Source organism: Perognathus longimembris, chromosome 10 (genome assembly GCF_023159225.1).
Source record: "Perognathus longimembris pacificus isolate PPM17 chromosome 10, ASM2315922v1, whole genome shotgun sequence".
NCBI lineage: Eukaryota > Metazoa > Chordata > Mammalia > Rodentia > Heteromyidae > Perognathus > Perognathus longimembris.
This window is the reverse complement of record NC_063170.1, coordinates 58702089-58729408: the sequence shown is the minus strand read 5'-3', so window position 1 is coordinate 58729408 and position 27320 is coordinate 58702089. Positions and strand designations below refer to the sequence as shown.

Here is a 27320-nt window from a genome sequence, read left to right as displayed (position 1 = left end):
GTCCAGAAAGGCCAAACTTGTTGAAGTTCAAGCTTTATAGAGTCTCCTCTTTCCCTTGGGAAGAGAAGCAACAGCATAAAAGAAGCAGTCAGTGCTAATGACAGTGACTACTGCTCTTCAGTTCCAACACTGGTTTGGAATAGTTGGGGTTGTTGCATGGTATCTCTTACTTACTCCAAGAGCTGGCCATTTCCTAGGAGAGAAGACTATAGTTTAGAGCCCCAAAACATCAACAGAAAAGAATTCTGTCTATTAAACCTTTGTGAAGTAATAAGACTTTGCTATCAGCAGGTGCTGTGAGTCTTGTTTTCTGAATTTGGAAAGGCGAGAGGGCCAGGCGGCCATGCTGTAAGGAGTTTCTGCCTTCTGAGATCCACTCTCTTTCGTGAAGCCTAGCCACATTCTTTCATATTTGGTGGACAAAATAATTACAGAGTAGGTAGTTGAGCCTTCTTTATGAAAATATCATAAAGCAATCTTGGAATGGAATACAACAGTAGATTCCCCCCCCCCCCCCTTTTTACACGTTTTTCTTTTACTCACACCATAGCAATTAGGACTGTTTGGCAAGAGCTTTTAGCTACTTATAAAAACAAAGTGCCCCTCTCTAAATTTTTTTTTAAATGGCCTGTTACCTCTTCAAGGAATGGCTAAGTCATGTGGTATGCAAGTTTTGTTTTGGAATTGGAGAAAATTGTTCCATAGACTTTTGCAAGTAAGTCCTCTGGCTCACCTCAGCTTAAGTTTAGTAGTTTAGACCAGCACTGCAATGGTGGTCTTAGTCTCTGATTAACACAGGGCCAGGCCCAGCCAGTGGAAAAAGAACCAAAAGCCTCTATCCTGTCCTGTCCATCCCACAAGGCTTAGAACTCAGTGATTCACGCCGTCCCGGAACCAAGTCTCCATCACAACTGAAGCAGGACTTGAAGGGCTCAGGCCAGCAGATCAGACAGCCGAAAAACCAGTTCTGTGAGCCTGGGAACCTCTGCGAAGCAGCCTTGCGCTGTCTGTCCCTTGGTGTTTGGGTTTCAGGTTGTTCTTTTGTTCTCAGAATCTGTTTTCATGGGAGGCAAGAGCACAAACAAAAACAAAAAATGGATTCTTGTGGGAATACAACAAGTCTGTTTCTGTCTGGGGTTTACATCAGCGGTTTGTTTACTTTTCAAAAATGCCAGTGACTCATCACCTTTCCTAGGGAGGCCAGGGGAGAGGTGCACACTGTTGAAAAACTAATTTTGTAAAAGAAAAGAAAAAAGTAATAATTTTTTTTTTAAAAAGACAGTGCAACAATATTGGGTAGTTGACAGAGTTGGAGTAATTTCAGGGGCAAAGACTTCCAGGATAATTGTCTGTAACCAAAACTCATGAGAAATTAAAAAAAAAAAAGAGCACAGTTGAGCGAGCACAGTTATTTGTGTTTTCATTTTAAAAAGACAAAATGCTACAGCAATTTTAGGTGACCTAAGAATTATCTTTTGGCCAGGGTTTCAAAGAGATTATCTTTACCAAAGTCATCACAGTATGGAAATGTGCCATGAAAAAAAAATTCAGAGTTGCTAACTTTTCTAAACATAGCAACTTCTTTCTAAATAGAAAAATGAATACAATGAGAAAAATGGGCTTTCCATCAGGAAAAGCCACCCTCCCAGTCCAGTCCCTTCCTGCTCCATGCGTGGAAAAAAAAAAAAAAATTCTCTTTTCAGTCCTTAACTACAATCAGAAACACCAAGCATGGCTGCTTTCCTTAGTAATTAATGATTATATTAAGATTTAATGGCTTACAATTTAGATGAATATATCAAGATTACAGCAAAGTCACACTGTTGCCAATTTGTTTTTCTGCTCTGAGTCTGTGTTTTGATTTGCTTCGTTTCTGTCTTTTTGTTGTTGTTGTTTTAGACCTTGATTGAAAGAAGCAGGTTTGATTTGAGCCCAATGTGTTTTGAATCCTATCTGGAACTTTCTCCTCTTTCTTCTCTGCCTCTTTTCCTACCTTTGCCACCCCCCACCCCCTTTCCCGGGAAGATGATGGCTCCTCAAGACAAGCATGTGATCAGACAAAAGTTGAAAAGTTAAGCAACTTGTACAGCAACTGACAGGGTTGACATTTCATTAACTTGTTGGTTCAGCCTCCAGACGATTTTGTGTGGCAAAGCACCCTCTTGTTTGGAGTTTACTGCTTCTGATTTTTTTCCTCCCAGGCTACAGTCATGTTTAATTTGGAATCTGGGCTCCTTTGGCAAATTAGCAATTAGAACAATTTTGTGGGAATATGTATATGTGTCATTAGTTTTCCTGCAAATTAATAGCAAGGGCAGAGGTCAGGCAGAAATTTTCCACTTCACTGCAGCTCCTCTATTGAGACTTGGCACTTGGGTTTGGAATGGCCACAGCTGCTCTCCGACACCCTTTTCCTCTAGGAACTGTCTTTTAATTAGTTTACCTCATAGCCATCATTACAAATATTACCGCCTCCCCTTCTTGAGATAAAATTACTGTTTCTACAAAATATTCCAGTGGCACCGTGCACACCGCTGCACGGGGAGGGTGGGGGTCACTCGAATGCGGCATTTAATCATTAGATCACCTCCATCCGCGTCTCCTAATTAGAGTCCTTACAATACATTTTTATCTGGTAATTAGCTGAGATTGGCTGCTTCCTCTGTGGCTTATTAGAGACAGCCCAGCAGTGGGTGTGAATCATGGTGTCATTTGTCAAGCCTGGTAAACCCCTCTCTGCTCCCTTCTGACTCAGTGTTTTAATTCTGCTTTCTACCTGTTGTCCAGAATCATCCAGAAAACCCTTCTTTCTTTGGGGATTATGCCAACCTGCAAAGATTTTTACTTTCCCTTGTTGCTTCTTTGCTAGAAATTGCCCCTATTTGCAGATTTTCCACAAAAGCTGCAAGAGTCCCAATTCTTTGCACATCTGATGACACTGCTACCAGCCGGGTCTGACCAACTCTTCTTTAGATATGAACACCCAGTGATTGGCTTGCTTTTGTTCCATGTTTGTGAGTTTTCAGTTTGGACAATGAAACAAGAACCCAGTGGCTTTGCATTTGTAATTTCTGTTACCTTGTTTTTGTCGGTCCTGGGGCTTGAACTCAGGGCCTGGACGCTGTCCCTATGCTCTTTTTGCCCAAGGCTAGCCCTCTACCACTTTAAGCCACCACGCTACTTCTGGTTTTCGGGTGGGTAATTGAAGGGAGAGAGTTGTACAGACTTTCCTGCCCAGGCTGGGTTACAGAATCCTCAGACCTCAGCCTCCTGATTCACAAGGATTACAGGCGTGAGCCACCAGCCACCACTATGTTTTTAGGAATGTCACTTTGTTTGGGAAAATGTTCATTAGATGGGTGGAGAATCCAAGAAGAAGTCTTTCAGATTATTTTTAATGTGTGTGTGCGTGTGTATGTTCGTTCGTGTGCCTATGACCATGATCAACTTGATGGCAGGCGCTTTGAGGACACTACTCTGCAGATTCCTGTTTCTACTAAGTGCAAAGTACTTATTGATGGAACTTTATTCATGTGCAGGGGTAAAAGCTATTTGCTAAATTGCTTCCAAAACTGCTGAAAAGTGAGCCACAAGTGTTGATTTTTGAATAGTAGGTGTGGAAGAGTTGTACACAGGGAAGAGAATCCCACAAGTACATGGTTGGTGTCATACCAAGTAGTGTCATCTACCAAGCCGCCACTTGTTCTTTATAAAGCACTACCAACAACATCTCAGGCATTTGTTGTCACTGCACAAAATCACATGACATCACCCAAGGGCAGGCGTCTGAGAACATGACTTTTGAAAATGTTTTTCCCGACAAACTGATAGGAATTTCTAACATTAGAATGAAAAAGCTCTATGTGTATGAGCTTTCTCCACTAATTTCCTCGACCATCTTCTTCCTGGTCCTGGATCTGATCGTTGATGATGACTAAGATGGCTAAGAAGGAGTGAGCCTCCATTCTTCCTCACATGGTTTGATCCTTGAACTATTAGCACTCGGTTTGCAAAGGAAGGTCACAAGAGCAAAGTTTCTAGCATGGTGGACGGTACAGGGCAACTCAACCTCATGCTCCCTATTTGCTGGAAGTCAGTAAGGGCTCTACCCTGTGCTTCGAGCCTTAGAGGGAAGGATGTGTGCCGAGCCAACCAACCTTCACAGTGAAACTAGAAAGGAGAGCAGAAGTCAACACGATTCACCTGACATTTACCTTGCCTCATCCGATTTGCCTTTTTCCCAGGACTGCTTCTTTAACAATATTAGATCTTTTTTTTTTTTTTTTCTCTTCTTCTTTTTCTCTTGGCCCTTATTAGACAGGCAGAATCCTCATAGCTCTTTTTATTTCTGGAGTATGAGTAAAGGTGGAGTCTTCCCAACATGTTAAAACCCACTTGTAATAGACTGATTATGAGCTAAAGGGCCTCTCATTTCTCAAACCTTCCACAAATAATGCCTGTGCCTAAGTTCGGCTCAAATGATGATGAAATATTCTTACTATAGTAAAGTGTGATTTGAAACCTGATTTGAGAGAATGTTAGTGCTTTGCTGAAATTTCCTATCTGTAAGAACAGCAATATAAGTTTAAGGCAAGATAGATTGTAGGTCAGACTACTATTCATTCATTTTGCTCTGTGGGATGCTCAAAATCAACAACAATATTAGAATTCAGGATCTCGAGTGTGTTGTATTCCTAAATAGAGCCCAGCTGGATTTGGTAGAGTCCATGAAGATCACACAAAAGCCTTTGTAAAAGTTATGTCCCCTACTGGATGGAAATCCATGTCTGCTTACTGAGAGCACCTCACAATGAGCCAAAGGCCCAGTGCTTGCTTCCTGCCATCCATTCAGTTTCTTTTTTTTTTTTTGGCCAGTCCTGGGGCTTGGACTCAGGGACTGAGCACTGTCCCTGGCTTTTTTGCTCAAGGCTAGCACTCGGCCATCTTGAGCCACAGCACCACTTCTGGCCATTTTCTGTATATGTGGTGCTGGGGAATCGAACCCAGGGCCTCATGTATATGAGGCAGGCACTCTTGCCACTAGGCCATATCCCCAGCCCCCATTCGGTTTCTTAAAGGGCCTATGTTACCTGACCTGATTTTTTTGTGGCCAATATGGTGGCTCTTAGCCACATGGGGTCATTTAAGTTCAAATTCATTAAAATGAAATAAGAACCTCATTTAAGAAAAAGAAAAAGAAAAAGGAGATCAGGCTCATGCCTATAATCCTAGCTACTCAGAAAGCTGAGATCTGAGGATCATGGTTTGAAGCCAGCCTGGGCAGGCAAGTCCAAGGGATTCTTATCTCCAATTAACCACCAAAAAACTCACTAGAAGTGTGAGCAAAAGAGTTCAGGGACAGCAGCCAGGCTCTCAGTTCAAGTCCCATGACTGACTGAGAGGTGGAGGAAAAAGGAAGAAAAGACAGAAAAAAAATGGAGTAAACATAGTTCCTCAGTCACAGGAAGCTCTGTTACACCGCTCAGGTCTGTAACAGTGTCTCCTGCCTGTGTACCATGGAACCCCTGCCTACTTTCCCTCCTTCTGCACGATTTATAGTACTTTGCCATGCTCATTAAAGAGAGTGAGGCCTTGAGATTTTAAAAATGTCTTTACCTAGGATTTCTCAGATTCAGCCAGCTAGGTAAATCCTTCTTGCATCAGTAAATACCCATTTGGCAACCTTTAGCAAAGAAAGGAGAGAGAACCTGGCAAGAGACAGACGAGATCCAAAGTGAACGCTGTATACACGTACCTTCTTAGAGAAATAACATTCCCCAAGTGGGTCCTGTTTGCTTTCCCAGGACGGGGGGTTGGGATGATGGAGGTGATGGAGGTAGGACATGCTTTTCTTGATGGCTGTATTTTTTCTGAAGGTCTCCTAAGCTGTGTTCTTTCCCTCACAGCTAAATCTGGTATCAAGCGTCACACTTTCCAAGTCTGCGTCGGAGGCTTCTCCACAGAGCTTACCTCATACTCCAACCACCCCAACGGCCCCTCTGACTCCCGTCACCCAAGGCCCCTCCGTCATCACCACCACCAGCATGCATTCGGTGGGACCCATCCGCAGGCGGTACTCAGACAAATACAACGTGCCCATTTCTTCAGGTAACTACCTCATTTGCCCTCCTGTACAGCCATCACCTGCAGTTCTTGTCAAACAACCCCCCCCCTTCTTTTTAACCAAAGAAAGGTAATTAATAGCACAAAAAAATCCTTATTTTAGCAGATATTGCGCAGAACCAAGAATTTTATAAGAATGCAGAAGTTAGACCACCGTTCACATATGCATCTTTAATTAGGCAGGTAAGTCAATAACAACAGCACCGAGAAATGATATCAAAAGGTATATGCAGACATGCATTTATTATATTGATGAAGTAGATTTAAAACCACTTAGTATGCAAGCATGCTGAAACCTTTTCTATAAGGTTTTTTAAAACTGCAATATATAACATAATTGCTTTTGATTAAGTATTACAATACGATGTGATTATTAGAAAATTCATTTCACACAACAGTGAAAATGAGCCTGTTTAAAGATGGCAAGTCAATTATCACAAGCTACAGTAATCTCTGATCCCTAGAATTAATCTGAGCTCTAAATAATTACTGAGCTTTAATCAGCTAGTGAAATGTTTTGCATTTCTCTTTGATTCTGCTTTATGAATGACTAATAAATTAATATTTCTGTACGGAAACAGAAATAAAAACTCAAAACAATTAGATAATTCCATTTTGAGTTTTGCTATTGAACTGTTAAATACAACCATTAATCTTAGATCCTTCTTTGAAACCTTTCTTAGTATCTAGCTCGGAATCAGTTCTGTTACATTTTCAAGAAACAGTATCATGATGATTCTGCTGATCTCATCATAAATTGTCTTCTTTGGCTCCTTTCTTTGCTTTGCAGGCCATTCTTGAATCTCCAGAAAAGCAGCTAACACTAAATGAAATCTATAACTGGTTCACACGAATGTTCGCGTACTTCCGGCGCAATGCAGCCACGTGGAAGGTCAGCATTCTCTCTCTCAGTCCTGTGCAGTCTTGGGTTTTAAACTTTCTAGAACATAGGTGGTTAATGGAGTTACTGGGCCACAAGAACGTTCTGTTTGTAATATTTTGATACGTTCAGAGTGTCCACTGAGTAGGAATACTGGATTGGGAAACAGGCTCCATGGTGATTGAAAGATCCTTTTGTCACTGGCACAGAGATGTGGCCAGGCCAGCTAGGGAGGTCACTCTGTAGTTGGAGTCTGATGCAATTGCTCACACTAAGCTCCATCTCTTCCTTACACAATCCTCACACTAGTAGGTGTTCAGCGACAGCCAACCTTTGCAGGGCTACCTTGTTTTCTCACCATCTAGGAAATTGGAATAAATGGCCAAACTGAATATGACCTTCATTAGCTGGAGCAAAGCTCATCAACCCCATTAGTGGAGAAAATCAGGCACTCCACATATGAGCACTATAAATAGATGCGTCTAACAGAACACTGTTTGGTGTTTTTAAATCTCTTTTGTTTTATTTCGTTTTACACTCCCTCCAAGCTTCATTGATACCCCAAAGAAAAGTTGTTTCTGAATTGTGGCACTTAATTGCAAAACCAGTTTCTATAAAACAAGTCCATTTCCCCTAGCTTTCTGTATGATACCCGTGCCAATGCTGGGGTCATGTGACATGCCTTGTTTCCAGCCCATCACTTGGTTCCGAAATTGTTTGAATTTTTACTCCACTGTATTGATTAAGGTCTCAGAAATGTTTGCAGGCTCCTTGATGTCCATTATTTTTGTTATAAGCAAAAAAAGGCCAAAACAACAAATAAAAGGAGGAGGTATACACAGATATGTAGATTTTTTTAAAACTTTCTTTTTGTTTTTGCTACCTAAAATTATCAAAATCCCTGAAGTTCCCCCAAAATTAGACTTTTTTATGACAAATATTTGAAGATTTGTTTACATTTTATTATAGGATAGAAGGAAAGTTACTTTACTTCAAATAAATATCTTCTCTGCTACAACCTTAATTTTATGTGGGGGAAAAAAAAATCCCAAAATACATTTCCTCTGGTAAGTTTATGATAAAATAGCATTCTAAAAGACAGCAACTAAGCATAGAATTAATTCATCAGACACATGGGACTGCAAGGAAACTATGTTTAGAATCTTCCCCTTTTTCTCAGCCTGCCTTGGGGGATGAAATACAAAAGATCTGTAGGTATGAATGTTTAAAAATTTTAGGAAGTAGAAACATGAAGCAGAGCCTTCTCTTCAAGTTGCTTTTTGTAAAAGCCAAGTGATCAAATTTAAAAATAGCTGCCAGTTGTGAATATGAATTTAAGCTGCCAAATCCCATCTTTAGATAAAACATTTTTTTTAGTTTTGCCAAGTAGAGGGGAAAATGTCATTAATATAAAAAAAAAGCCCTAGGTGAAGGATTTAATGAGTCATAAATACATGTAATTTTCCTTTTGTATCTCTGTTGGAGCTGTGATCTCCAAACAGAGGGTGAAATGGCCAGGCGCTGGTAGCTCATGCCTATTTACTCCTAGCTACTCAGGAGGCTGAGATTTGAGGATCTGCTTCAAAGCTAGCCTGAGCAGGAAAGTTCGTGCGATTCTAAACTTCAGTTAACCACCAGAAAACCGAAAATAGTGCCATAGCTCAAGTCCCCTGACCAACCACAAAGAAAAACGAAATGCCCAGTTTAGAATCATGAGAAAAAATAAAACATAAAACCCAGTCACTTGTCTTTTTTTTTTCTTTTTAAAAGACTCTTGATCTCCTGTTTCTACTCCTTAGAGCCCTAGAAAAACTATAGCAGTTCTTTTAGAAGAGGGTAGCTTCTTACTTTTTTCACCTTCAATCCATTTTGGTACTTATTTTAAAACATCACAGTGAATGGAAATGATGATTTCTTTCCCAGTTCTATTTCCTATACATATACCTAAGCTGGCCTGGATTCTTAATGAAAACTTAGTTTTATTTCTATCTTCTTCATGTTATTTGAGATGTAATAAAAGGCCTTCAATATGCCTTTGCACAAAATAGTCAACAAATTACCTACTGAAAGGCCAAGGGTACAATTTCTACATAAAGAAACTTGCCCCGGACCCCAAACATGACAAGACAACTGTTTTTAAGCAACCCTATAAAAAGATTTTGAATTAAGGATATCCTTCAGTAGTCTTGAAGATATCATGAACCTTCTCCAATTAGTACCCAAAAAACTCTTCTGAGACTTGATCCTGTGAATTCTCTTGGTGAACAGTTCATCATGACCAGTCATACAGTTTCTCTATGAAACTTCACTATTTCCTAAGTGTTCCATGAGAGAAGCCCAAATCCTCATAGTCAACAATTGTGATGATCCTCAAAATAAATTCAGATTTGCTCCCCTCTAAAGAACAAATCCTATAGGCAATAGTACTGTGATTAGAACAGAATCAGGGCTTGTTCATAAGGCAGGTGAGAAACAAGAGTGTGTACACTTGTTGTGCCCCATTGGACTCACTTATTCTGCCTGAGAAGGAACTTTCAAGTAGATATGAGTTCAGTGTTCAACGTGAAGTCTGGATCACCAAGTTCAATCTAGACAAAACTGAAGAAGTGAAACCTTGTAAATGTTGTAGATTTTCCTAAAAGTGAAAGGGAAGATGAGATGTTAAAAAATCTCTTTACTGTTTTGGTACATCGGTAGATGTGAAACGTTTCAGCTTAGCAATGATTGTTAAAATCTCTGTTTCTGTACAAATATAGTCATTTTTGCCATTGAGAGTGGTACTCTTGTGTTCCTCAGCATTTTTCAGTTAATTTCATTATTAATTATTCCTAGTAAGCTCCAACTGTCATAGACATTACAGAAGGTAAGACATATTTTGATGGTAGATAGTGATACTTCAGGAGTTTATCCTCTTGGATATAAAATATCATACTCTCAATGGTAAAAATCCTACTTAGAAATCTCCCTAATAAAAATCCATGGTTTTCAAAGGTAGATGCTATTTATGTAACAGTATTAACCAAGTGTTCACCTTGCATGTTTAAAGGATATAGTTTTATCTTTGATGTATGTCTTTATTTTGAAATCAACATGACAATATAATATATACATTATAAAGAACCTATTTGGGGGTCATATGAATATTACAAATATTTCTTCTGGTGAGATATTACCAAAGAGACTAAAACATCAAAGTATAACTCATACCTAACTGGGGTTCTTACTGGAAGATACCCTCGACCGCAGAAGGTCCCCCTTGGGGGAGGGGTGGTAGCTGCAGTTTTGGGGTGGGGATAGTCTTATAAATGTTAGGCTGAAATGTACTGCTGTGTTTGGAGACTTTTCTTATAGAAAATGTAAATGTTCTCTCTTTTATACTTGCTGCAGAATGCAGTGCGTCATAATCTTAGTCTTCACAAGTGTTTTGTGCGAGTAGAAAACGTTAAAGGGGCAGTATGGACAGTGGATGAAGTAGAATTCCAAAAACGAAGGCCACAAAAGATCAGTGGGTACGTCCACCATGTTTGAACTTCTTAGCCTAGCTTGGATTGTGCTAACAAGTGTAACATAGAGGCTTTGGCTGCTAGACGGTGTTAGATCCAAGAGCTGGTTTTCACGTTGTCTCAGTCAAGGGAAGCAAAAAAGCATTTCATCCCTCCTGTTTCGTACACCCACCAGTCCCCCTGCCCTGCTTGCTGGTCTTTGTTGCATCACATGCTAGTAGCTTTTAGGTGGCAATGCATATTAACCCTCACAAACCATTTGCTTATGCTTATTGCATTTTATTTTCTTTTTCCTGTTCCCTGTATTGGATGTCTGTTCTGCCCCCAACCCCGTCTCCTTTTGTTGCCACTTCATCTCCTTTGCTGCTGCTCCTATCCCAGGGTGCCATTCGCACCAACCTCTCACTGCATAAGTGCTTTATCAGAGTAGAGGATGAGTTTGGGTCCTTTTGGACAGTTGATGATGAAGAGTTTATACGTGGCCGCCATATTCAACGAGGCCGTCCTCGCAAATACTGCCCCGATGAAAACTTTGACGAGCTTGTCGCACAGTAAGAGCCTTTACTTGCTTTTGTTTTTTTTTTCTGCTGTTGCTTTGGCTTTGCATGGTTGACTCATCCCATGTAGTTTTTGCATTTCACCAGTAGCAGTGCCTCAGCTTTCTGCAAACGGAACTAAATTGTGTGATTTGTACATGTATTTCTCTTCGTTTCTCTTCGGAACACCAGTTGCCTTGAGTAATGCTTTTTTGATGTCTTTAATGCAAATTATTGGTTGTATATTGATTCAGCAGCTTACAGGGACCCTCTGATTAAATATTTTGTGTGTGACCCTAATTCCTCCAAGCAAGAAGGAAATTATGGTTAAAACCTACTATCTGTTGGGATAATGTGTTTTTTCTTACTTGTTACTAAATATAATAAGAATGAAATGATTACAATGCCTGAATCCAGCTGGGTATGGTTCCAGCACTGGGGAAGCAGAGGTAGGAGGATTCCAGGTTCAGGTTGAACCCGGGCTACAGAGCAAGACTGTCTCAAAGGAAAAGAAAGAAAGAAAAAGATTGTTCAAGGCCGGGGTGGAAGAATTGGGGTGGTGGATGATGCTATTATATGTATGAAGCCATTCTTCCCCATAGGTATATCCTAGAGAATTTCTTAGTATTTCTAATTCTCTAGTAGGCCAGAGATGTATATTTTTTAAGCTGTGTCTTGGCATCCTTTGATCGGTCAGTTACTGGAGACAGCACCCAGTCACTTCAGTCCCTCCTAAATCTGGCTGGACAAGTAAACAGTCTAGGACCAGACTTGCCCCAGCGTGCTCTTGTACTACCCCTCTGCTTTTGGCACTCAACGTGGCTGGCGGAACTTCCCGAGGGCTTCCTTGCCCTTCATGCAACAGTCATGGCAGAGGTCAGATCAGGAACAGGCTTCAGAGGCACCCCCCCTCCCCCCTTGCTGGTTCCCAGGAACCCTGCTCTCTCTCACTGGGCCCTAGGCTCTGCCTTCCTGGTGCAGTCTGGTCAGTTATTGCCTATTTGTACAGAGACCTCCGCCTGAATCTGACACCCCATCTCCTGGATCAGTAGCCCCAGAACTATTTGCCCAGCCCAGCCCTGTCAAAGGGAAATGGGCAAAAGCCTAACTTGCCTTTGACTGTGGTTAGTGACTAGCTACCAGGGAGCTTAAAAACAAAAACTTAATTAGGACCCCGGGGGCTCGATGGTGGTTAACTTTGACTTTTTATCTTTCTTTTTTTTTTCTTATACAGTAACCCTTCCCTTATTAAAAACATGCAGAGCAGCCACGCCTACTGCACACCTCTTAACGCTGCGTTACAGGTAAGATGAACGGCCATCCCGGAATCTGCTGCTAAGGCACATGTCTCCCCCACTCATTGCAAAATATATTAGCCTCGCTCTAATTAGATATTAAATTTTAATTCCGTTAAACTTTTTTCTTAAGTGCACAAAGCTTCGTGTTCCCTGGAGGCAAACACATCGGGCTGCTTCAGCATTAGCCAGGATGCTTAGCATTTTGAATATTGTGGCAAAAAAATTAAAAGTTCACTTATTAATATTTATCAGCAGTATCATAATTTCCATCCTCTTATTTCAGAATTTCACTTGAGGCAAAAATACCACAAGTGTAATTACTCTAGCACAGCTATTAATGTGCTGGATGATAGGGCAGTGGTCACATGCCCTCCTATTGTTCACAGGTTTAAAGAGAAAGCGGAGCTTTGTGCTCCTTCCTCTCCTTGGAAAATCCATTTCAGCATCTCTTCTCAGGGGAAGGGTTGCATCTGGATTTGTTTCAAGTCGACTGTTCTTGTTGAAACAATAGAGGAGTTGGACAAAAAACTCTAGGTTGCCGGTAACTTGTTGGTGATCACAATACGATCGCATGAGACATGGTTTGTTTGGTTTTGCTGTTTTGTTTTTTGTGCCCATACTGGGACTTGAACTCATGATCTTGGTACTATTCCTTAGTTTTTTGTTGTTGTTGTTGTTCATGGCTGGCACTCTACACTTGAGCTACACGCCTACTTTCAGTGGCTCATTCCTACCCAATGGTTAACTCTTACCCAGACTAGCTTCAAACTGTGATCCTTACATCCTCCTGAGCAGCGAGCATTGCAGGTGTGAGCCACCAGCTCCCAGCCCAGAACATTTGTTCCTACTGACAAACCAAGTACTTGTTATATCACTGCTATATCCAAAGGGATGAGTTCTTGGTTCTGAGCAGAAGGTCAAGGTCTTGTGCTACTAGGACAGGCTGTGTGTCTGTAACAAGCCTTCTGTGTACTGCTTTTCATTTTCTTAGTTACCACGGTCCCTGCAAGTCTCCTCTCAAATCCACATAGTACTCTCACATTAGGGTATTGAAATACCTGGGGTTGATGCTTGAGTGTTCGAGGAACAGTCAACAGGCAGCCAGAGTTCCTGTGGGAGTTTCACCTACCCAGTCTCTCGGAGAAGACAGGCCAGTAGAGCTGTAGGAAATTTTCATGATGCAGATCCTACAGCCAATCTGACTTTGGTAATCTAGCACCACTAGGAATCCCCAATCCTCCTACTCCCCCAAATTGGGTCTTTAAGTTGAACTTTCAAAGGTCATAGCACATAAAAGCAGAGAGTAAAATGGATTGAAAGCAGAACTGGAAAAAAGGCAAGCTCATTTAAAAAAAAAAAAAAGTAGTTGGGACACTTGGCATTATGGGAACAGGATGGGAGAGGAAGCAGATACTGGGGAGCCTGGTTGCCGCCGTTTGTTAAGGAAGCCCTTAGTGCGCACCTGCTCTGGGCCGCACCCTCTCGGTGTCCACACCACCATTTCCCCAGCTCCGCAGCACGTCTTAACAGCTCACCCGCCGTGGCTGATATGTCTCTTACCCAGTTCAGGGGCAGATTCACTGAACTTAGCATTTCCGTAATTATATTTATTTATTTTTAGCCTGATCTAAATTTAATAGGAGCAACTACTTTTCTGCGTTCCTTTTTAATTACTTGTAGTTTACACAGTAACTTTAGAAGAGTAAATGAAAGCACGCTTAGATGCTGCCACTGTAAATACCATTCATTAGTAACTTATTTTCCCTGGAGTCTTGCGAAGTGTGAATTTAAAGGCGGCTCTATCTGGAAGAGTATTAAAATTACAAGCACATTTTACATTCATGAGGCGGAAAGGCAAAAAAAAAAAAAAAAAGATCCTCCATCCTCTAGATCTTCTTAACTATGTGACTAATTTCAATTAGAAAGCTTATCATTACCCAACTGCTCATGTTTCATCTCTGTGCTGGTCTCCCCTGTTCCCTTGCTTGTTTCTAGTGGGAGCCCCAAACTCTCCTACAGTTTTCTAAGAACAGTTGATGTCCACAACTAGGAGACCAATAAATGTTGATAAATGTGTGATTTGGGTGGGGGGAGGCTGGTTCCCTCTCCTCTGTGCTTTGGATCAGAGGAAAGCCATATTAACATGACCACTTTCTGCCATGCAAATTAAGCCCACGTCCTTTCATTATCACCCATTTTCCATCTTTCAAGACAAGGAAGAATAATAGTGGAACAGTATCTCAAAAATTTTTATTTTTTTTACTAGACCAATATAACGCGTGCTTATACAATTTATAAAATAGGACAGCAGAATTCACTACAGAAATAAAACATGGGACTTGGGACAGATTGCATTATGCTCTGAAAAAGTGAAGTAACTAAGGGTAACCGTAAAGCTTCGTATTTATAGACTGTCTTTTCCCCGAAGATCTCAGAGCGGCTAATGTTCCAGAAGCCATGGCACTTACAGACTTCTATACCATTCCTTAAGCACCTTCAGGTTTTTGGCAGGCATGCCAGTTGGATAGGAAATCACGTGCTGTGCCCAGGGTCATTTATATAATTAAGTCCATTATAAAGATTGTGATCCACCTGCTTCTACGGAACACTGACTATAAAAAGGATGAGGCTTGGTAGGCAGATGCATATTTTTCTACCTTTTGCGGGGTTGCTCTGATCTCTCAGCATTTAAGAGATACAGACTGTGTTAAATGCAAAATCTGTGTGCAGGCCATTTTCCCTCCCCTCCCCTCCCCTCCCCTCCTCTCCCCTCTCCTCCCCTCCCCTCCCCTCCCCTCCCTCCCCTCTCCTCTCCTTCCCTTCCCTTCCCTCCCTCTCTTCCTTCCTCTCTTCTTTCTTTCTTTTTTTTTTTTTTTATAAGATAAGGGTACTTTTTTTTCACTTGTATCTTGTCTGAGAGTCAGTACAGAAGTGTCACATGTCACTTCATGACTTCTTTCACTGTTGACTTTGGGCCTCTGTCCATGGTCTGTGACCCAGAGTGGATCAGAAATGGCCATAATTTGGAATCATTTGGGAGATTAGGGGAATGAACATCTCCTCAAAGGAGGTTCCCCCTGTCTGTGGGTTGACTAACATATCCCAACAAACACATTCTTAAGACTATTTCAATTTCTTTACCACTCAGTTTTTGGCTTTGGAATCTGCTAAGATAGCCAACTGGCAATAGCCTCACTTTGGCCACAATCCTGCCTTGAATGACAGGGAAATTATCCTGGGAGGGCTCATCTGTATTTCCAGTGAAAAGGAGTTCCCTGGACAGGCCCAGGGTAACTTGCAAGATAAAGAGGCATGAGCACAGTGCTGTCTCAAATAAAAGTGTAGAGATAGCAATCTAGCTGCAGTTGCAGTAGCAGTGATTATTATCTGCCAGCTACTCTGCCCCAAAGAGTAAAAATACTTGACAGACTACAGGAGAGTAGGGACCATTCATCAAATTGAGTTCTCCACACTGGGAAATAAAAGGTGGATTTTAAAAGAAGGCAGTGAGATAAACTGCAAAGTGGGGAGAAGGCGCCTAGGCCCAGCTTTGAAATCAAGTGTTAGACTAGGTGTTCTGGGCTTAACACGGGGCTTGCATCGAAGAAGTATTTCTGGCTCTGGGGTTTTGTACAACAAATGAAGAATGAAACTGTGACTGTCAAAACAGGCAGACTCCCTGCAGCACGGCTGAGCTCCCTTTTCTTTTTTTCTTTTTTTCTTGTTGGAATATACCTTCTCTGCCAGGATTTCTAGAATAGTTTGGACTCTTGCAAGATGGGCCAGTTGAAGTCACTAAGCCAGATTGTCTCGTGATTGTACTTTTTTTCTCATTAGGGTAGGAAACCAGGCATAGTGGATTCTGCAGGAAGACAGTTGTCATAAATCTTGGTCTAATTACAGCTGCCAGTTTTTCAGTGTCTGCCCCCTTTAATAAAATGAAAGACACTGAGTCACACTTGCTGCCCAAATGAAACAAATATGGTTACTTTAGATTTTAGCCATGTGGTGCTGACTAGTCTGTATTTTACACTGGCCGGCTGTTTTTATTCAGATACAGTAGGACAGAAAGTGAATGGCGTAGAGTTTAGGGTGGGGTTTTCCTTCTACTCCCTGCCCTGCCCCCCCCCCCCTCGCAACAATGCACTTTTTTGCTGACACTCATTTAGAGTGACTTTGTCACCTTTAATATCAGTGTGCTCAGGCACCCAAAAGAAATGAGATTTAGAGCTTCCTTTTGCCAGGGATTTTTCTTGCATTGTAAAATCCCAGGTGATTGGTCTGAGTCTGAAAGAATGTACACTTGCTACCTTCAACCAGTTTTCTCGGACTCCACTAAACACATTCAAAAATCATTAAGCTGGAAACGGTGGGGTGGGGTGGGGGGGAGATAAAAATTGATTCCAATTCTATAATCTCTTCCTTTTCTATAAGATCTGGGAGGTAAATGTTTATGGAAGTTCTCATAAATTTAAGCAGTGTGCCCGGAATAATCGGATCAAATCTCTGATATCCAATAGCAGAGTCATCAAACTGAGTCAAGAAATGAAAATTCCATTATATTTTCACTATGATCTTGCAATATTCAGTTCCTCTTGAAAAGGGCAGACAAAAAAAGGCACGGGATGGAAACATCATAATGGATAGCTTTTCATAAATTGTAGGACCCTACTCCGCAGGCCCATATCAAGGACTTCTTCATGGGTGTTTTGGAACCCCTACATACCTCTTCAAAACTAAGCCTGGGCTGGGTGCCTTGAGTCGCTTTCAGAGCTCCATCTTTCTGTAATGTCTTTGCAATTTGTACTTGTCACCCAGGTGACCCAAGGGTCTAACAATGAAGGTTACTGGATTCTCCCATAATTCATAGCTTCTGTGTTCTGCATACCCTATGACTTCCTCAAGTTCTCTCTTGGTTGATGGCAGGCTTCCATGGCTGAGAATAGTATACCTCTCTACACTACCGCCTCCATGGGGAATCCCACTCTGGGCAACTTGGCCAGCGCAATCCGGGAGGAGCTGAATGGGGCCATGGAGCACACCAATAGCAACGAGAGTGACAGCAGTCCAGGGAGATCCCCTCTGCAAGCTGTGTGAGTACTGTGCACCCCCCAGACCCCCCTGGTCATTGCCACCCCCCCCCCCCCAGGCTCCCAGTTTTCTATGCACACTAAACACTTGGGCATTCTCTCTATCTTCCCGTATCTCCTTGTGACTCAGAATCCAGGGAGAGCCCCTTTGGATGTCTAGGGACCTGCAGTGTATCAAAGGAATAGCACCTCATTTTCCTGTCAAAGCAGCCGTCCATCATGACACGGGAAACTTGCCTCCTTTGGCCGTTACGTGATCATCAGGGCTTTTTTTTCTTTGCAACCTTAATTCGGCACGCATCTTCTAGACGAACTTTGCGTGTTGTTTTCCTTCCGGGCTCTCTGAACATGGCGGGCCGAGGGAACAAAGATGTCGCTTCCTTCGTTGTGTGCTGAGTTTCGGCTGCACATGCGACGCCACAGCCTTCTTACGAAGCATTAATGATGGCACAAGTGAAAGGCAGCATGATTTATAGATTGCTCTTAAAATATCAAAAGGAAAATTAATAGGAGCATTATCGCAGCAGACGGCAGTCTAATGAGTGCACATATAACTGAATGAAGTGATGGGCGACGGTGGCCCATGCTGAATGTGAATGAATGGTCACAGGGACCAACCAGCCGTCACTAAATCTCAGGCCACCGGGCCGTGAGGCCATGGTGGGTGACAGCAGAGGACCGTTGGCACTGTGACAACCCCTTTCCTCCCAGAAAGCATTTTAAGACAGTTAGAAAAGCAGCCCCATTATTCCAAAAGATTGGATTTCCAGCAAAACAGTAGAATGACAGTGTCTCCCTTTTAGTGAGTTTCTGCCAAACTGAAGTCCACATTAAGTGAATAAACCAATTCAATGTTTGCAGTCCTGTCGGCTCCTAGAATAGGCAAATGTCTACACATTCTTCACTCATCAACATCTTGTTTTAAGGATAACTTGAATAATAGGAATGGAAAATGTGACCTGTAGCAATTAGGAACAGAAGGAATTGGCACCTAGTGACAAATAGAAAAATGTTATCTCTCAGCATAATTAGAGGTTATGGAGGAATTTGAAATCTGATTTTCTAAGCATTCGCGTCTCATGCCCAACGTGCTTTGAGAAGCATCTTTAAAGATGGGAAATAATGATTTTTAATTTCTATGAAAGACCTCCAAAATATTTACTCTGTTTACCTTCACACCAATGCTGCTGTGTTCCTGGCTTTATTATTTTCTCATTGCATTGTTTTGATAAGAGTATTTACTGGACAACTAAATTTAGGGGAAAATATAAATGGGCATATAATCTTTTCAAGGAATGCATATGAGAACAACACTATCTGAAGTTGACAAATATTCCTAGTTTTTAAAGCAGAAAGATCACTGGGTGGAGTGGAGGGGTGGAGTGCAGGGAGGTAAAACAAAAACAGCATAACAACATATCTGGATACAAGTGTCACAGGAAGCAGCTCACAGTCAAGCTGTGTTTCCTGGACAGAGTAAAGTCCTCTGTGGAGTTAATTTGTTTTAACAACTTTGAATTAACCCTGGTGCTTTCAGAAACTATGTTTTACACCAGTTGTCATAATTTTTAATAAAACTGACATTGGGACAGTTTGGAAAGAACCACAGAGCTCTGTCCATAGATGTCACCAGGTTTATTCTTGGAGCTCAATGTGGCCCTGAACCTGCCATCAGCGTAACCTGCCAGTTACTCTTTCTGACCCTCTACTTCCATAGAGCAAATCCCATAACAACATTGTTTTCATACTTGTCCTTTATGCAATACCCTGCTATGATGCAAATTGCTTCTTAACTGTTCCCAGTCTATTGGAATAAATCAAGCCGTAAACTTTACAGCAAGGCAGAAAGGACCTTATTAAGAGTGGCAGCTTAGCAAATATCTCATGTTGCAACAGAATTCCTCATTCTAACCCTTCCTGGGGCACTCCCTACCACTACCTTTCATTTAGCTTCTCTTCCAAAATACTACAAATTATGGCTTTGGGGCATTGTACTTTTATCCTGATAGGTGCTTAAAGGAACAGCAAAGCAAAATACCCCATGCCTGTCTGTGAGCAACCCCCCCCCCCCAGCCCCTGCCCCAAACACAAGGCCTTTAAACACCAGTCGGCTTTATTTAAAAACTCCTGTGTTCCCAGAGTGATTGCACAAAGGAATTATTCAGATGTAAGGGAAGGGCCATGTGAGGCTTTGTCCCATTATTCATGGATAGATCTTTCGGAAGTAGATGTTGGAGAGAAAGGAGGATAGGCCTGGGTGGGTTACATTGACAAGGGGTACCGATTGTACCCTAGCTACAGTTTCTAGGAGACACACTGGGTACATGTGAAAGCATCATGTCTTCAACAGTTTTCATCTTACATAGAAATCCATTCTATTGTATTCCCAAGGCACTTTGTGGCTCTGCCACTTTTAGCACACCTAAGGCTGTCTGCAAGTTTCAGATGCCCTGGGATTGGATTTCAGGCTCCTGTAGTCTTAAGAATACTTCCTTCGTCCCTAATCTAGTATATAGTCAGGTTGTCATATGTAGAGCCAGCAAGGATGACAGAGTTATTACCTTTCTTTGCTACAGTGAACAATCATAAATTTGGGATCACAAAATCTTCTTTAGGGCTGCGTTTGTGAGGATCATGCTGGTGTCTGGGTGGTTGGTGTGGTTGGGGTATACCTTAGCAAAATATATGCCAAAGTTTAAACTTGGAAACCTAGGCCTTTGTGAGGACTGTTCTAATTTTGTTTCTTCTAAGGTTCCCCTTCCTTGCCCCCTACTCAAAACTTTCCATTGCGTTATCTCTTCAGGTTCAGGTTCATATATCTGGAAAGGTTAGGAAGTCTTGATAGCTATAAAAAGAATCAGAGAAAATTTTTAATCTGAAAAATGGCATTAGAACCTCAATACCTGGCTAAGCGGAATAAAATCTTGTCCTGTGGATTTTACTAAAACCAAAGGACTTGTTTTAAGTAAAACCAGAAGGGCAAGTCATTTATAAAAGGCACAATTCTCTAGGATGAAAATATATAAAGAAATTCTCACAGATAGCACAACTCTAATAAGTCCACCTTGAGGCCTGCTGGCGTGGCTCAAGGGGTAGAGCTTCTACCTAGCAAATGTGAGGACCGGAGTTCAGACCCAGGCACCACCAAAATATAAAACAGAAGTACAACTTAAAGATATCTCTACCTCATACCTGCTAGGGTAACAAAATGCTTTTGTAAAATAAGATTTTATTGTTATTATCAATTTATTGTTACCACTTCCTAAGTCAGGTAACGAGTACATTTCTTTTTTGGGCAATGTACTTTTATTTTTTTAATTTAATTTTTTTATTATTATAAAGGTGATATGCAGAGGGGTTACAGTTGCATAAGTTGTGAGTACATTTCTTTGTGGACAATGTCACCCCTTCCCTACTTTCTCCCAGTTTTTCCCTTCTGTCCCCACCTACAAGTTATATAGTTCATTTTCTATATAACGTCTAGTGAGTACCACTGCTGCATTTGCCTTTTTCTTTTTTAATGATTTTTAGTACTAATGAGATTGAATCTTCATTAGTATAGCTCCTGTGGAAACAAGTATCACTATAAATCATAAGCACTGTGAAGATGTTTTGGCCTTTGCTACAACAATTCCATTCTTAGAAATTTATCCTAAGGAAATAAATCAACAGAAGTAGAAAGATTAATGGGTAACAATGGTTGCTGTATTATGCAAACATCAAAGGAGTAGGACAGCTTTAGAGAATGCCCAGTATTGGGGAATGGCAGTAGGTCCCCACAATGGAATTTCATACAGCCCTAAAAAATTACAGCTGAAAAATGAACACAATAAAACACAGTAGTCTTTGCTGTTTCTGCAGTCTATAAAAATGTGATTTCCAGTGGGAAGAGAAGCAAAAACCGACTCTAATTCAGGGGTTATCAGTGAGTTTTTTTCAAGAAGTAGTAATCAGTATACCTAGATCATCTGTGATTATACCACTTATTTTAAATGCTTGATTTCTCTCCTAATTATTCTTTTCCTTTGGTGATGGCACTTGAACTCGGGGCTTGGCTGCTGTCCCTCAGCTTTTTCACTGAGGGCTGGCACTCAACCACTTGAGCCACAGCTTCAGTTCTGGCTTTTTGCTGGTTAATTCAAGATAAGAGTCCCAAGGACCTTCCTGTCTAGGCTAGCTTCAAAACTCAGCCTTCAGCTCTCAGCCTCAGCTCTCAGCCTTCTGAGTAACTAGGATTACAGGCTGAGGGGCTAATATTTTGCATGGGACCCTGCAAAGGATGTAGCCAGACCTTCATCTTACTACAGAAATACAGACCAATAACACTATTTTTTTTAATAGATAGGAAATCCACACGTACAATGAACTAGAAGGCAACTCGGATCTATTTTGTTCTGCAAATGCTTCCTCACAATGGGCATGATTTTTTTTAAGCTGTTTAGCTGACATCTAGCCCCCCAAACTCTCTCTAAGCTGTGCTAATTTTAGAGTCAATTGATTCTGAAGGTTCATATCTTCAAGGGCAGTCCAAAGCACTCTTCTGTTTGTTTTTAAATAGTTCAAGGGGCCTTTGGGGTTTGCATACAGCATCAATTATTTAGGAAGCCACACATCCGTAGTACCACCTCTTATTACTAATACTTGATAATGTCAGTTACAAACTCCCTCCCTTCTACACACTGTCCCAGGAACTGAGATTTTTTTTTTTTTTGGTCTTCCATAACTTGAATGGTTCTTTTACATATCAAAAGCCCTGCAACAGAAAGTAATTTGTATTTGCAAAGGATCGCTTGTAAATATGATTTACGAACAACATTTCTCAATTGTTATCACCGTGGTTTTGTGTGATCACCCCAGTCTCCCTTCGGGTGAACAGAGCCGGGTCCATAATGAGGAAGTTGGCAGATCTCATCGCTGCGTGCGAGTCCTGGTGGCTGCTACCAGGCAGGCCTCGTGTTTTGCCTTGTTTACAGCTGACAGCGTTATTATTCTGATTGGGGCTCTGCTCTCTTATCATATTGTTGTGTTGAGCGAGCCTTTTCCTCTCCATTTGTGTTTCCTGGCAGGGCTTTTCTTGCCTTATTGACAGTTTGTAAAAATATGCATTAATTTGGAGTTTCAAGCATGTATCATGGTGTCTCTTTGCTGTGTTTGCTTGAAGTTGATTAATGATAGACCCTCGCTTGGGGTCGTCCTCTGGAGAGTTCTTTCACAGGTTCTGCATGTTAACTAGCAAAGCAGAACACACAGCAAGCCATGATTAGCCTAGCTCCTGTGCCTAGTGGTCCCCACCAACCGCCCTTAAGAGTACAGATTCTCATTTCACGTAATTACTTGAAGATTGGTATTCATCCACCCAGGCTTCTGTACCGGGGTCCTGTTACTTCGTACTCATTTTGAGGACCCACAGCATGACCTGGGGGCTTGTTAGAAATGCCGAGTCTCAGGCCCATCACAGACCTGGAGGGTCCTCCTCAGGTGATTCGAGTGTGCAGAAAAACAGGAGCGGTGGCTCTAGGGAAGAGAGAGTCCTGCTTCTGCCCAGAGCATCACTGGGCAAAGCAACGTTCTGCCCTGGTGCGCATGTGCAGTCTCTGGGCCCTCCACCCTGCTGGGAATGCTCAGCATGTGACAAGTGAGCAGTGGAACTTCGATTTGAAAGAGGTGCACGTGGCCAGGGCTGCCTGTATAGGAATGTAGCCGTGTGATATAGCTTTCAGGGTGCATGGAGACTGGAAAGCACCCCCCCCACACACACACACATACACACACACTGAACCTTTGCCGTTTGTTTTTATTTTGTTTTGTTTTCTGTCCTCTAGGCATCCTGTACATGTCAAAGAAGAGCCCCTCGATCCTGAAGAAGCGGAAGGGCCTCTGTCCTTAGTGACAACAGCCAACCACAGTCCAGATTTTGACCAGGACAGAGATTATGAAGATGAAGCAGTGCATGAGGACATGGAGTGAACATCTGGGTGGGCTGACTCACCCCTTCTTCCTCACATCCCCCCCCGGCCCCCCCCCCCGAGAGTGAAGATAGAAAAAACAAACAGAAAAAAAAAAACAAGAAAAGAAAACAAACACACAACACGTCAGAAGTTCCAGTGAAGTCGTTCTCCATTTGTTGTACAGTCTGGAGGATTTTTCACTACATTTTGACAACTCTGAAATGTGTTAACTCTTAGTGCCATCGAGAATCCCATTTGGGAGTATTTTTGATTTTTCTACTTTTTGTTGAAAACAAGAATTTGTACTCTGTGCATCGGATGGACTTGTTTGGTACTGGGGATTTTCCTCTCCACAGTCAACATCAGCGCTGTCTATTTGCTGATCGGATTCACTTTTTAGCAGCAGACTTTGAACTGCGGTCTCTGCCAGCATTGAACACTGAGGACAGCCGACTTGAGCTTGTGCCCTCGAGCTGTAGACCAAGCCTTTGCCCAGAATTCAAGGATTTCAATGGACGACTTATTTGCACAGTACTGCATGTTGAATGAATATCACTGCCTTTTACTCTTTTTTGTTGTTGTTGTTGTTGTTTGTTTTAATTTTTTTTTTCTTCCAGTTGGGATGGGAAAGGCCTTTGTGTGTGTATTGGGGGGAGGGGTTAAAAATAATTATCCCAGACTTTTTAATGTATTGCTTTTTTTTTTTTTTTTCCTCCTCTGCTTCTACTATACCATTTTTAAGTTCTGACCTCAGGCCTTTATTTGGGGCCCGCGGCCTCTTGGAGGCTTCAAGTTTTCTGTACCTTGTGATGAATGTTAATAGGTGTTTTTATTATACAAAGCTGAATGTCATTTCTTGTTTGTAGTTTTCTGTCACTCATTCCATTTTTTTCCCCACAGATATCTCCACGTTTCTCTTGTCAGAAAACATTCCGGGTTGGGTTTTTTTGTTGTTTTTTTTTTTTTTTTGACCTCAAAAAAATGTTTTTTTTAAAAAAAAAAGGTCCCAAGTGCTGCGCTCTACCACGAAGGCCCCCCCCCTCACACAGCCGCGAAGCCCTGCCAGAAAGAGAATGAATGACAGAAAAACAAATAGAGACACACTCATGGAACAATGCAGACTCGTTCCACAAAGCAGTATTGGGGGTAGTAAGGGGATTGTTTTGGAGTTTCCTTTTTTTGTTTAGAAATAAAAAAAATTCTAGGAGCCATCATTCTAAATTACTGCCACAGCATTCTACCAAGCCAAGAAAACATAGGCAGCACTAGAAAGAAAAAAAATGATAATAATGAAATGAACCCTTAATAATAACCCTGACAATGTGGCCGGGGAAGTGGCAAGAGCGATGGACTCTTGTGTTATTATAGCCAGCCCGGGTTGCTTTGTTTGCAAAAAAAGAAAAAAGAAAAAGACCAAAAGGCATCGAGCTTCCCTGAGAACTTTGCTACATGTGGTAGCTGAGTTGATCCATCAGTTCAGACCTGCTTGGTGGCATTAATCTGTTGGAATGCAAATGAGACTTGTTATGGGGAGTTAATGAGGACTGAGTTCAGCAAATACTAAAGTGTTCGTTTCAAATGTGCAAATTCCGTACTACAGTTCAGTTTGCTATGCAATGGATTCACACCACCCCGGAAATCACAAACTAACACAAGATGACATCAGGGTGACAAGGACTCCTGGCGACCCACAGTGGTCCGCAGAACACGAGAGCTCTGAGTCCATATGTCCTTGGTCCTGCCAGCCTTTCTATACTCGCACTCTGCACCCCCCCCACCCCACTTCCCCATCAATGTGTTTATCTAGGACCATAGCTTTCATTCTGTTTTAGTTGAAGAACCTTTTTCTTTCTTTTTTTTTTTGGAGGTTAATTTATATTCTTTATACCTTTTATTTCTAAAATTACCAAAGATGTTACACAAAGGTAAATTAAGTTCTCTGTTTTATGCTTTATCGAATGAAGCCAAATATCCTCTTCTTGTTGACCCAAGGAGGTGAAAGAATTTAGAGGCAAATGGTAGAGACAGGCTATTGCCAATCCGGGAAAGAGAACTGCTTCCTCGTCCTAGCAGAGTAAATGTAGTAGACCAAGTAGGTAATGGAACCAAAGTTGTTACTTTTTCCTAGTTCTTCTTCTTCTCCTCCTCCTTTTCTTTCTTGTTTTTCTGCACCTGACCAAAACTCAAGTCTTGAGAAAGACTGAAAATAAAAACAGAACATACTTTTCTGCTTGCTACAAAGGAAAGGGAGTCCCCTGTCAAAGAAAAAGAAATGAATGTATGCCACTGAACATTAGAATAGCCAGCAGAGGAGACAGGATGAAATTTAGAGAACAGAAAAGCTACAATTAAACTAGACTACATTAGTAGTATTTTTAGGGAAAAAATAATAATTTTTTTTTCTTAGGAAGATCATGCACCACTTTTGTTTAAGCAATGTGTTGTATTCCCTGTTCCCTGCATCCATTTGGGTTAACCTTGGTATATATTTTTTTCCAGTTTTTGTGTTTATTTTTAAATTTTCCTATTTGCTTTGTTTTTATTACTTGTTTATTTGGAATATGCTTTGGTCAGCATTTTTCATGTGAGCAAAAAGTAACACTTCCATCCACTCCTAAGCTTGGTGCAAAATCATCTTTGGCAGTTACTCTCGGAGCCTCCCTCTGGTTTCTGTCAAAAGGGCAGTGTGTGGCCACTCGTGGCTTCTTTTTCCTTCTGCCAGGCGATTTTATGACGTGCAGGCAGTAGCCACCCGGGGCCAGGGGAAGGGGGCCCTGAACGTCTAAACTGAGTGGTTGCTGGTTAGTTTGGTATTCAAAAGAGGATAAAAATCTGGTAGATTAGTTCATCCTGAGCATGTGTAGCTAGACATGAGTAAAGAGAACAGCATGAAAAACTGTTAGTACGCATACCTCAGTTCAAACCTTTAGGGAATGATTAAAATTTAAAAAAAAATACATTTCACTCAGTTGCACTTAGTCGTACGTCTTGCATGCTTAGTCTAAAGACTGTAGCAAAAACAAAAAAAAGAAAAAAAAAGAAAAATTAGATTTTTTTTACAAATCTTTGCAGGTCTCACAGCCTTGCAGAAGAACCAACTGAAAAAAAAATATTCCTCAGGCTTTACAGCAAGCAAATTTCTCTATGATTTTTACAGTTCTGATTCTGTATCCCTTGGGGGTGTTCCAGTCGCTTCTCTAGGATGGGGTTTATTATGTTGTACATATATCCCAACAATGTGTCTGTGAATCTTTGTCTTTTTTGGGGGAGGGCGGAGGGTGGTTCTTTTTTTAGATATTGTTCCTAAAAAGGAATAAATGCATACACCTGTTTGTCAAAACACCTTTGCTTTTTTTTGTGCAACTGCTTTATATTTACGATATTAAAATATATATATATCTTTGGGAAAAAATACTACTGTATGTAATGGAACTGCAGAATTTGCTGCACATGTATTTTATTTTAGGTATCCTTGCTTTATGAATCTTGGATGACATTTCCTGACCTGTGGGAGGGAGAAACTCCCTGACTTTATTATTATTATTATTATTTTTGCTTTTAAATTGTAACATAGTTGACATATCCCCCCCCCCATTGATTGGAGCATTTTGTACAGGTTTTTGTGTGTGTGCGCGCGCGTGTGCGTGTGTTAAATATGTTTTTTGATACATTCCTATCCCTGTGTTTATTCTACCACAGCCTTCCAGGCTATCTTAAACAAGGTCATACATTTGAAAAGAGAAAAAAAAATGTTATTTAAAAAAAAAGTTTTCTCCTGCTGCAGTCAATATTTTGCATGATGAAACTCCAAGGTCACACTTTCAGAGTTTATACTAGTAAAGTGATTCATTATGGGGTGTGTCAACAATGGAAATTTGTAAACAATATTTACAAGGTGCCAAAATGTGAAGACAATTTTTTTTTAATTTCTAAGAGAAAAGC

The 27320-nt window shown here is 41.3% G+C and overlaps 1 protein-coding gene across 5 annotated transcripts in view; it reads left to right on the top strand.

The window, feature by feature from the left end:
• The window catches only part of Foxp1 (forkhead box P1), a 153854-nt gene extending 127134 nt beyond the window's left edge, over nt 1–26720 (top strand). For 3 of the 5 annotated variants that reach the window (XM_048356153.1, XM_048356151.1, XM_048356148.1), the window contains exons 9-15: nt 5907–6108; nt 6227–6306; nt 6914–7015; nt 10391–10512; nt 12277–12346; nt 17267–17433; nt 23253–26720. In XM_048356153.1, the coding sequence (XP_048212110.1) occupies nt 5907–6108; nt 6227–6306; nt 6914–7015; nt 10391–10512; nt 12277–12346; nt 17267–17433; nt 23253–23397 (888 nt within the window). In that variant the 3' untranslated portion in view covers nt 23398–26720. The remainder of the gene's footprint in view (nt 1–5906; nt 6109–6226; nt 6307–6913; nt 7016–10390; nt 10513–12276; nt 12347–17266; nt 17434–23252) is intronic. The other 2 variants (XM_048356152.1, XM_048356150.1) reach the window with 1 other exon arrangement.
• The last annotated feature ends 600 nt before the right edge of the window (nt 26721–27320 follow it).